The sequence below is a fragment of the Urocampus carinirostris genome, chromosome 7 (genome assembly GCF_059441175.1).
Source record: "Urocampus carinirostris isolate Australia breed hairy pipefish chromosome 7, RoL_Ucar_1.0, whole genome shotgun sequence".
Lineage (NCBI taxonomy): Eukaryota > Metazoa > Chordata > Actinopteri > Syngnathiformes > Syngnathidae > Urocampus > Urocampus carinirostris.
Window position 1 is genome coordinate 41718460 of NC_142355.1, and position 12226 is coordinate 41730685.

Sequence of the window (12226 nt, forward strand, 5' to 3'; positions counted from 1 at the left end):
TGGGCCGCGTTGTTTTGAAAAAATTGCAAATAAAAAAATAAATAGCTGATTGAAGTATTACATTCTTTGTAAATGCAGACAGAGAGTATTCAAATAAAATATCATTGGGATGGGCGTTCCCACTAATGTTTTCTGTTTGATAAATGGCAGTCAAGCATACACAACTACATTGCGTGGTTGGCAGTTGCGCGTGACATCCAGTGGACAGATTTAAAACTGCTGGTCATTGTTTGACAAGAAGCGTCTCACTTTTTTTTTTATAATTCTCTCAACATCGTCACGGGCCGGATTAAATCTGTTGGCAAGCCTGATCGGCTCACGCGCCGTCTTTTGGCAACCACTGCCATAAACCAACACAATATATTTTTTGTATAATCCACAAACTTCAAGCAAACTTATCAATTTTTTAAATAAGCTAACTGTTCGCATTCATTTTTGTTTAAATCTTGTATAATGTTCGTTTTCAATTTATTTTAAAAGTTCTTTATGAACTCTATCACAAATTTGCCTTCAGAACTTCAGGATTAGTGTAGAAATTATCTATCCTCCAGTCTGTTTTTTTAGGTCGTCAATCTTTAACACATTTGTCGGCAAATGTACTTTATGTCCCAACAAAAACAAAAGTAACTGTTGTTTCTCACTATCGGCCTTATTCAGGCCCAAATCTGCTACACTCCATTGCTCCCAAAACATTTCCAGATTTAGAAGTGTGTATTGTCATGCTTTTCATCGGGTAAAACACTTGTCAGTTTTAAAAACAATGAGAAGATGAATCCTATTATTTGCCTCTGAAGGTAGAAATGTGCTAGATCCCTCATTGCTAGTAGTGGAAACGTGGCAACAGCACTCTTGGCTATAGTTTAATGACATCTCTTGACTACAAATACCTTCTTTCCCAATGATTTTGGTATAGAATGTTTTTGAATGAGGCTACAGTTTTGAATTAGAATTGTCGTTGTGGATTGACTAACAACAACATATAGTGAACATAAAGTAAGGAAGCGAGAAAAGTCCTGCTTCGAGTAGAGTGCAAATCTCAACCCAACTTCCAAGAAAGATAAAAAATGAAAAGTTTATTCAAGTGTGTCTAAGATACTTTAATACGATCAATACGCTGGACAAAAGATAGAGTCGCAAAAAACTGAAGGAGGAAAAAAGACCAAATAGAAACAACTAATTGGACAAACTTTTTGACAATACTTATGATCAGAGAAATCACCAGTAACATACCAGAAAAAATACTGATGTAACAAAAGGAGCTTGCATACAGAAAGAACCAAACAAAACCTGAAGTACAGGTACTAGAGAAATTTAGAAAATTCACGCGCAAGAGTACCAAAACAAACGGCAAGGACAGAAAGGAGACGAAACTTAACGAAACATTACTTCAAGGGGTCCAATAAACAAGTCAAGTCATTTTTTATATAGCCCTTAATCACAAAAATGTCTCAAAGGACTGCACAGGATTACAATGACACACTCACCTGATCCTAAACCAACATGCGGGCAAGGAACAACTCAAAACCTCAGCGTGAGGAAAAAGAGAAACCTTGAGAAGGGACCTCACAAGTGGTAATCCCCCTTTCAGGATGACCAGGGTGAATTACATTTAGCATTACAATACACAAACATAATAAACACTAGGTAACATGTTGAAAATTTGTCCGGAAAGTGCATGACAGCAACGACGCCCCCAGCTTTCAAACTAGTCCAGAAAGTCTATGAAGGCCACGACTCAGCTTCCCATCTCTGCCAGCTGGTCCATGCAGGAGTTGACATGCTTCAGGTCAAACGCTGGTCCGCTGACTCATCTCCAAATCATCCTTCTCCTTCGTATCACCACCAGGCAGGCAGTCGTAAAAAGACCGTACAATACAGAATATGAAGTGGGCATCAATCATAAGCTTTGGAATAGAAGTGTGTCTTAAGCCTTGATTTAAAAACTTCCATTGAGGTTGCAGATCTTATCTCCGGAGGCAGGGCATTCCATAGCACCGGGGCCCGGATGGAGAACGCTCTCAAGCCTGCAGACTTCTTGGCTCTCCGAGTCACTAATAGACCGGCATTTTCCGAGTGCAGACTCCGTGCAGGAACATAGGGGGAAATCAAATCAGAGCGATAAGAGGGTGCAAGTTCATGCAAACATTTATATGTTAATAAGAGAACCTTAAAGTCGCATCTTAAGTGGACTGGGAGCCAGTGCAAGTTGGCCAGTACAGGAGTAATATGCTCAAACTCTTTGGTCTTAGTCAAAAGTCTAGCTGCTGCATTCTGAACCAGCTGCAAACTTTTGATGCTGAACATCGGGAGACCGTAAAGCAATACATTACAGTAATGAAGCCGAGAAGTAATAAAGGCATGAATTAAAACCTCTGCATCTGATTTGGACAACATCAGACGAATCTTCGCAATATTACGGAGGTAGTAGAAAGCTATTTTAGTAATATTTTTCACGTGTGACTGAAACGACAGATTAGGATCAAAATATAACACCTAGATTTTTGACCAAGTCACGATATTACATTTGTCTAGGATCAGGGTAGTGTTTGAAAACAACTCACGACAGTGAGCTGGACCAATAATCAACATTTCAGTTTTTTCTGGGTTAAGGCACAAACAATTAAGTGGCATCCATCTTTGAATCTCAGTAAGGCAAGCCTCCAGATTTCTACAACTTAACTGTCCAGTTGTCTCCAGTGGCACATACAGTTGAGTGTCATCTGCAGAGCAATGGAAACTAATATTATACTTGCGAATAATGCCACCAAGCGGGATCATATAAAAACTAAACAGAAGGGGGCCAAGTACAGAGCCCTGTGGAAGACCACAGGGGACATTAGATTGTTTAGAGGTCAGATTGCCATAGTTAACACATTGCATCCTGTCTGACAGGTAGGACCTAAACCATGAGAGTACAGTTCCTGAGATACCAATGTATTCCAGACGAACGAGTAATATGTTGTGGTCGACAGTATCAAAAGCAGCACTGAGATCCAGCAGCAGTAACATTGATGAGGCACCGGAATCTATTGCTAAAAGGAGATCATTGGTTACTTTAGCCAGGGCTGTCTCAGTTAAGTGATTTGCCCTAAATGCTGACTGTACAGTTTCAAAGAGGTTATTTTCTGACATGAAGTCATTTAACTGCGACCTTTTCAAGTAATTTTGCAAAAAAAGGTCAGATTTGACACTGGCCTATAATTACCTAGGCTTTCTGGGTCAAGGTTGGGTCGCTTAAGCGTGGGTTTAATGACGGCAGACTTGAAGGCTACAGGAACAATACCCGAGGATAGCGATATATTTATAATATTTAAAACTGATGGTCCTAAGATCCCAAACAGATCCTTCATCAGTGAAGCTGGAAACGGATTAAGCAGGCAAGTAGTTTGTTTGGCCCTACTGACCATCTGTGTTGGACTATCAAGGGACAAATCATTGATACTGCCGACACGGTCCTTACCTAACACCTCCACATCTTTGAGATAGGAGGAGGTTACACAGCGTTCTTTTAAAATTTCATTCTGGATTAGTTGAATCTTTTTATTTAAAAAAATCCTTAATGTCATTCGCAGAATAACTATTTGGGTTAAGTTGTTGTCTGGTAAGTTTCGCCAGTGTGTCAAACACCAGGCCAGTCGGAAGACCTCCAGCTTTGTAGTGCGCCATTTTCGTTCAAGTTTTCTGCAACCTTGTTTGAGTGACCTGGTTTCTTCAGTAAACCAATGTGTATGCTTCTTAGGTCGAAATGTATGCCTTAGGGGCGCCACAGAATTAAGAAGATTAACCAAAGCAGTATTAAAGTTGTTTGTAAGTGAGTCAACAGATCCAGTGTACGAAGGGAAGGCTGCAGTTACCATAAGTAATAGTTCTTTTAAAGATAATGCCGTTGTAGGGCGGATATTGCGACTGCTAAAGCCAAAATTTTCCTTATCACAGTAAACATTAAACAGCACCTCACACTTAACAAGATAGTGATCAGAGATGGCATTAGGATACGGTAACACTGTAACATTTGAAGCTACTACGCCACGGGTCAGAACAAGATCTAGAGTGTTCCCATCTTTATGAGTGGGCACATCAACTATTTGATTGAAACCAAATGTATCAATCAGTGACCTAAAAGCAGCAGCGACAAGTGAATTTGATAGGGAGTTTTTGCGAACATTAAAATCACCAATAATTACAACATTGTCCGCATAAGTTACTAAGTCTGTTAACAGTTCCGAAAATTCATGCAAAAAATTTGAGTATGGTCCAGGTGGGCGATACACAACAACTACATACATTGGTGTTGACATTAAGGACCTCATAACTAGTGCTTCAAAAGTTTTAAAAACAGTAGGGGTACCAGGAGTAAATTTCAACTTACCTTCCGATATAAGAGCAACGCCTCCACCTTTTTTGCATGGTCGTGCCATTTGCGAACTCACAAAGTTAGAGGGAGAAGCCTCATTTAACACTACAAACTCATTTGGTTTTAACCGGGTCACAAAAAAGCTTTTAGTGAAATTTTTAGGGAGATGTTGGTGGACTTCAGGAGAACCAGAACTCACCCGGTTCCTGTAACCATCAAAGGAGAATGTGTAGAATTTGTCCAGACCTACAGATACCTGGGTGTGCAGCTGGACAATAAACTGGACTCGACTGCCAACACAGAAGCTCTATGTAGGAAAGGTCAAAGCCGACTTTACTTCCTCAGAAGGCTGGCGTCCTTCAACATCTGCAAAAAGCTCCTGAAAATATTCTATGAGATTGTTGTGGCTCTTTAACTCCACCCGGCGGAGTAAAGGCCCACATTAAACCACACCCCCCACATTGCGTATTACCTTAATTTTATTGCAGTGAGTATTCTGTGTAGCACTATCTAGATACTCTATATAACATGCTACATTGGGTATTATCACGTCACATTGGGCATTATTGTATTGTAGTCTTTTTGCTTTATTAATGTTTTTTTCTCCAGTGCAGGGATGCTGCTGGAAGTGTGAATTTCCCTGCGGGGATGAATATCTATCTATCTATCTATCTATCTATCTATCTATCTATCTATCTATCTATCTATCTATCTATCTATCTATCTATCTATCTATCTATCTATCTATCTATCTATCTATCTATCTATCTATCTATGTATCTTTTTATAAAAGGCCAATAAGGTTAAGATTGTGTTCATTAATAAGGTCATTGATAAGTAAAGCTTTGGAGGCTAGTGATGTAATATTCAGAAGGCCAAGCTTCAGCACTGTGGACTGAGCTGAACCCTTTCCCGAGTTTTGAACCTTAATGGCAACCTTAGTGGTAACCTCCGCAGGATTATACTGCCAGTCCGGGGTCTTGTGCCTTGCATGACGGCAGATGCGGCCGGAATTCCTTACCACAGGAATATTGTTGACAGGTGGAGTAGCAGGATGACTAGTGGTAGAAAATAATGTTATTTCTTCTCCCTCCTCACCTAACAAGGGAGAATCAGAGGTAAGAAGCACAGAAGAAAATGCTGTAGAAGAGTAAAGATCAGGGTGTGTGGTGCAGGCAATGGAACGCTTTAAACTACAAAAACTATGTGAATTGCATGAATCTAGCATAGCGCTAGTTAGCTCTAACATTACAGACTCCACACCCGTGGTTACAGGTTCACTAATCACCTGTGACCTGGCCTGCACTAGTGTACCCTGTCATGGAAGGCTTAAACAGTAATCTATATTTTTAAAAAGAGTGAGAGCACCTTCCCAGTTAGGGTGAAGGCCGTCTCTCTTCAGCAGGTCAGATCGGCCCCAGAAAGCAGGCCAGTTATCCACATACCTAAATCCCTGCTGACTACAGAAACTTCGTGCTTGCGTGGATTTCCTCTGGGCACTCCGGTTTCCTCCCACATTCCAAAGACATGCATATCAGGTTAATTGGCCGGTTCCAATTGTCCCTAGATGTGCATGAGCGAGTGAGTTGTCTGTCTCTGTGTGCCCTGCGACTGGCTGGCAACCAGATCAGGGTGTCCCCTGTCCACTGCCCGAAGATAGGTGGGATGGGCTTCAGCACCCCTGCGACCCTACTGAGGATAAGCAGTGCAGACAATGGATGGATGGAAGGTAATGCGGGTTACCAAAGTAGTGACTGAGATGCTGGAGTATACGATGCACTGGATTATAAGGCACACCCCGCCCAAAAGTCTTTTGTAATATAGTTTCCATACATAAGGTACACTAAAGTTGTCCGCGGTGTATGCTGGGATTTATATATACCGGCGTTTCATTTCCTAACCAATGTGTCAATCATCACTTGAATTGTTCACTTTTGGCTAAAGTTATTTGGAGGTAAAGGAGGCGGGTTCTTTTTAGCATTTACAGGCTCGCATAGGCTAGAGCGGGGCAATTGGCCGAAGAAGATGAATGTAAATCACATGTTTGGTTGCTCTACGGCATGGAGAAAACATTTTTTACTAGTCTGTATTCGTAAACAGGAATTATGGGGCTAAACAGACAGCTACAAACAAGCAACGTCCATTGATGCAGATGCTTCTCAGCGGATTTTTCTTTTATTATTTCAGCATTATTGCGTTTTTTGGAGTGTGTAAATATTTTACACGGTTGGATTTACCACTCTCACGGATGTAAGAGGACCATGATTATTATTGAATGTGATGGCTGCAAGATGACTTTGGTGAGCTACCCCGGCTTTATATTTTGCCAGTATCTTGTTTCAGACTCATCTTGATGTTTCTGTGATGAATCTATTTCTAAATTCAATTCAATTAAATTCAAAGTGTTTTGAAATTCTGTCCTTACAGTTGCCAGCAAAAAAGAAAATAGAAACTAAGAAATGGTTGGCATTTCTTGAATCCCAAGAGTTTAACCTTCCTAATGATATGTGGAATGACGCATTTGAGTGATTGGTGACATCGTACAGACTCCATGTCCATACGTTTCTGAGACACGTATTTGCTTCTTTGCAAGCCGTCAGAATGTTAAGGAGTTAATAAGTTTGACTGAACTATCTGACTGTTTTGTTGACGTTCCTACTGTAGCTCCTTATAGTCCTTTGCCCCTTATTTATGGAAAATATATGACGAAAAACTATTTTTGGCGGGTGCGCCTTATAACCCCGTGCGCCTTACAGTCGTGAAAATACGGTAATCATTTAAGGCAAAATGAAGACATGCTGTAGTGCTGCCTTAAAAGTGAGGCCACCACCCATGATGATACTTTTTTTTTTTTTTATTGGCCTGCATTCCCTTCCTTTCTATTTGGTTGCATTTCTGTTTGCAGCCAAGTCCAGTGGGATTGTTGCAAAGTGCTGATTGCACAAACGACAAGCCCCGCTTCCTGCCTGTCTTGCATCCCGGAGCTTAAGGGCCTCAAGAATCCCTTTACCCCAGAGTTCTTTTCCTTCTCTCATCTCATTCTTGTCCTCTTCCATCTTACTCACTTCTCTCCGTTTTCCCGGGATAAAGCTTGTGGCGCTCTCCTGCTTCTGTTCGACTATGAATCCGAACCAGTGACTTTCGGCAAATTTGGTTTGGTGAACATGAATCTGTGTGGACAGTTATTTTAAAGGTTCTGTTTGTTGATAAAGAATCTTGCACTCAGGATCTCACCACACTTTAATGTCTGCATTTTACTAAGAGAGGATTAATTTGAAAATCAGAACAACATTGTTGCTGTTTTTTATAGATGCTTCCTTTGCATTTTCATGAGGAACATTAGCGTGACCTATTGATTACACGCCCCCTTTTGTATTCATCTAGCACACTAAAGAGAGAAAATGAAACACAAAAACACTGGCTGTGTATTTATCCCTTTCCATACGTAAAAATAATAAGACAAAAACTTAACAAAACATTTAAACCAAAAACTGTGCACCGACCATGGGTTATTTGTTAACAAACACTGAACTAAAGTGAAATTACATAATTGATGAATGACTCTAGGAGGTGAAAAATGACTCTTGTCAATAAAATCGATTTGAACGCTGCGACAAATTTTCTAGTAGCTCATTACAGAGGCTGGTCATTTTGTATCAGACATTTGAAACAATGTTGCATTGTTTAAAACAAGGGTCTCAAACTCAATTTACTTGGGGGCCGCTGGAACTAGGGTCTAAGTGAGGTTGGGTTTTTAAAGCAAAATTATAATGGGTGCTTAAAACCCCTAAAAAATGCTTGAATTTTAATGTTGTCTTGTCAAGGATTGAAGAATACTTGAATTTTGGGTGAAATGATTGAAATACTTGAACGTGTTGCCTTGTTTCACAATAGGTTTGCTTAAGTCAAGTCAAGTCAAGTCACATTTATTTGTATAGCCCTTAATCACAATATGTCTCAAAGGACTGCACAGGATTTACAATTACACCATCGCACAACATGCGGGCAAGGAAAATCTCCAAACTTCAGCATGATGAAAAAGGAAACCTTGAGAAGGGGCCTCACAAGTGGTAATCCCCCTTCCAGGATGACCACGGTACAATCGATTTACCATTGGGTAGAAGTATACAAAAATAGTGAACATTAATAAAAGAAAACAATAGGTAATATGTTGAAATATGTCCAGAAAGTGCATGACAGCAATGACGCCTCAAGCCTCTAAAAGATAGATAGATAGATAGATAGATAGATAGATAGATACTTTATTCATCCCCGCAGGGAAATTCACAAATATATACACAAATAAAATAGTACATACAAACTTTTGTATGGTAGTAAGAGAGTCTTAAAGTCACATCTTAAGCGGACTCTGAGCCAGTACAAGTTAGCCAATATAGGAGTAATATGCTCGAACTTTTTTGTCTTAGTCAAAAGTCTCGCTGCCGCATTTTTAACCAGCTGCAAACTTTTGATGCTAGACATCGGGAGACCAGGAAGCAATACATTACAGTAATCAAGCAGAAAAGTAATAAACGCATGGATTATAACCTCTGCATCTGATTGAGACGAATCTTTGCAATATTACGGAGGTGGAAGAAAGCTATTCTAGTCATATTTTTCGCATTTAACTCAAACAACAGATTAGGATCAAATATAACACCTAGATTTTTGACCGAGTTACTATGGGTGATATTACATTTGTCGAGGTTCAGGGCAGTGTTTGAGAACAAATCAAGACAATGAGATGGACCAACAAGCACCATTTCAGTTTTTTCTGGGTTAAGGCGCAAAAAATTAAGTGACATCCATCTTTGATTCTCAAAATGACACAGACACTGGCTAGGTTTACACTGCAGAGCTTAACGCTAAATTCTGATTTTTTGGGGGGTGAAATTTGATGGCTTTGTGAAAACAACTTGTATGCAACTTAATCTTCCTGTGTAAATGCCACAATAGTGTCCCGCATGCACACAAGAGGACACATGACGTCACACGCAATGCACTCTTTTTTGCCGAAGTATTCATGGATGTGAACAGCAGACCATTGTGAGATGAAATGAAATGATCTGCATTTATATAGCGCTTTTCAAGTCAATGACTTCCCAAAGCGCTTTACATTGTGCTTCACATTTACCAATAGCGGCCGTGATCTGTGCAGCCATGTAAGGCGCTAACCTGCTTATTGGGGGTATTGGGCATTCAGTGTCTTACCCAAGGACACTTCGGCATGTAACACGGACAAGCCGGGATTCGAACTGGGATCCCTTAATCCTGAAACGATCGTTCTACCTCCTGAGCTACTGCCGCCCCAATGTAAATATTGTTAACTACCACTAGAGGATACTATCAAACCCGAGTGACATTTTGGGGATCCAGCTGTATCCGATGCGATGTTAATGCTGTTCCATGAGTTACAAAATAAACAAGTGCTCATCTTCAATGAATGTGTGAATTGTCGATTTCTCTGCTTCCTCCCGCTAGGTTGAAGGTAGAATAGTGATGTATGCCGCCAATCCGTGACATGCAGGTTGCATGAATTAGTGTCAACCGTTCACACAGATGTCACATTCCAAAAGACCAGGAATGTATTGGATTTAGGACTACTTATGAAAGTGGCCTAGGTCCAGTGTTAAAAAAAAAACAAATATGTGCCATTCAGATAGACTTTTACAGATCGGAAATAGGATCACTTCTTTATGAAAAAATCAGATTTTCCTGCCGTGTGAACCTAGCCACATTCTCTGGTGGCTCTGCTTTTCCATTGCGTTTGTTCTTTTGGAATTAATTGAAGCTGTCTTTAGCTTGTATGGTATTGTCCTGTGAAGCGTCATCGCCCCCTACAACTCACACCCAAGAGGACAAGTGTATGCGACACCTAAACAGGGTACTGTGAAAGGATTTTGGACCTTGACTTAGAGTATGTAGTGCAGAAGTGGTGGGAAATAGAATGAGAGGAAGGCCCAAATATGGTTGGTATGTCCTAAGGATGGATGTGAATGGTGAAGGATAGTTAAGAACTTACATCGAACTGGCTAACCTGGGCTCCCAGGTGGCCTGCTTGGCTCAGCGGGTAGGCCCAAGTGGGATTAAACCACCTAATGCGGAAGGGGTAAACCAGTTTATGCTGTTGGGCCTCTCTGCTTATGAAGAGTTGCATGGCACAACAACTTAGCCCTTGTTGTATTGTGGGCTAAATGTTCAGTGTCAGGTTGGGATGAGCGAGGGGGAATGAATGTTTGGTGAATGTGAGCGTATTTTTGACTCAAGCGACCTTGCACGAGGGGGATATGGCTTTGGTATATACTGTAAATATATTATGTCTGAGGCTACATACTATTGTCTTAAAGAGCTGCAAGTTTGAGACCTCTGGTTTAAAACAAACTCATCATGTAAAGTGATTTCTATTAGATGGTGCTATTCGCTTATAGCGATGAAACTACTTTTGCACATCCAAAAGCACACTATTAGACAAAAACAAGCTAATCCTTCTTCCAATTTCCAGTTTTAACATGGCAAATGAGTTTATATATTATGCCTTGTTAAAATGTATTTAATATCCCTGTCTAATGTTTTTGTTCGTTTCCATCAATGCATTATTATCCGCCCTCTACAGATATGATTGTGTGGCCTCCACTTTCTTAAGTTTCCGCCACTTTTAGCTCATCTAATGCTAGACATTTCTCTCAAATGGTATGCTATTTTGAGAAAAAATAGTTTTGTAGATTTATAGGTATAGGACATATTAAAAGAAAGTTTTAATCCTCGTCTTGGATTAAAAAATGTTTTTTCATGTTCTATGATAGTATTTTAGTAAACAACAGTTCAGCACTGCAAGGTTTCTTTAAAATACTCGTTTCCAAGAAAACTTCTGACATAAACAACTTTTTGTGAAAGTATTTCAGGCAGAACTTGCACTGCAGTGTTGTTTTGTTTCCATTTGTGATGCCTCCAATATCTAAACAATTCTTACCATGAAAACAAGTACACTCAAAACATTGTGTTGCAAGAACACTGCACTGGAGAATGAACAATGCATGACATTTTTTTAAGAACTTTTACACGATTTTGGTCACCATGGCGATCGCGTTCCTTCGGGCGACTATATAACAGCTGACGTCCACAAAACGTCATCCCTCCCTGCCCCGACGATGATGAAGGGACCTCGTCATTTTTTTTTTAGAAATAATAAAAAGCTCTGTTAAAGCGTTAAAAGCCTTTACTTATCCATATCTTTATAACTATCACAAGCGCTTCATTATTTCCACTCGCTATATGGGCCAACTCACACTCATTCTCTGGAAAAAGGAAGCAGCACTAGGAAGTGGGGGCTTCCTTGATGTGTGGACAAAGATCTGATCAAAGCCACTTTTGCCACCTCATTGTGATTTATCATGCTGAGGTTATTCCCAGAGGCTTGATGAGCAGCGTCAAACAGTTCATAATAGTTTATTTTGAATAATGCAAGAAAAACAAAAACTGTACTTATGTTTTGGCACTCACCACAATGCTTCTGAAAACATTCGTACGTTATGGCATTAAAAGAGTTAAGAAGTTCTACCAGCTATCCTCATCGTGCCACTTTCTCATTTTTTTCTGTTTTGGCGCAATCATTCCATAGGCCACCGACCTGGCTCCCTCCTCCACCAACAATGCCACCCTTTTCTTTGCAAATCCTGATGTCTCCATACTAAAATACCAATCCGCTCTCTACCAGCCCTCCACTGCCTCCATTGCAGCTGTGGCCCAGAGGAGCATGCCTCTGCAGACGGGGGCTCCTCAGCTTTGCGCTGCCCGGCCCGATCCATTCCAGCAGGCACTCATCGTATGTCCTCCTGGCTTTCAAGGTAATAAGGTCGTAGCTGTCAGAATGCA

General features: G+C 40.5%; 1 protein-coding gene across 1 annotated transcript in view; it reads left to right on the forward strand.

Moving 5' to 3' along the window:
- The window catches only part of hipk2 (homeodomain interacting protein kinase 2), a 173896-nt gene that overhangs the window by 129161 nt on the left and 32509 nt on the right, over positions 1-12226 (forward strand). The window contains exon 8 of the mRNA XM_088341004.1: positions 12069-12198. Within this exon, the coding sequence (XP_088197130.1) occupies positions 12069-12198 (130 nt within the window). The remainder of the gene's footprint in view (positions 1-12068; positions 12199-12226) is intronic.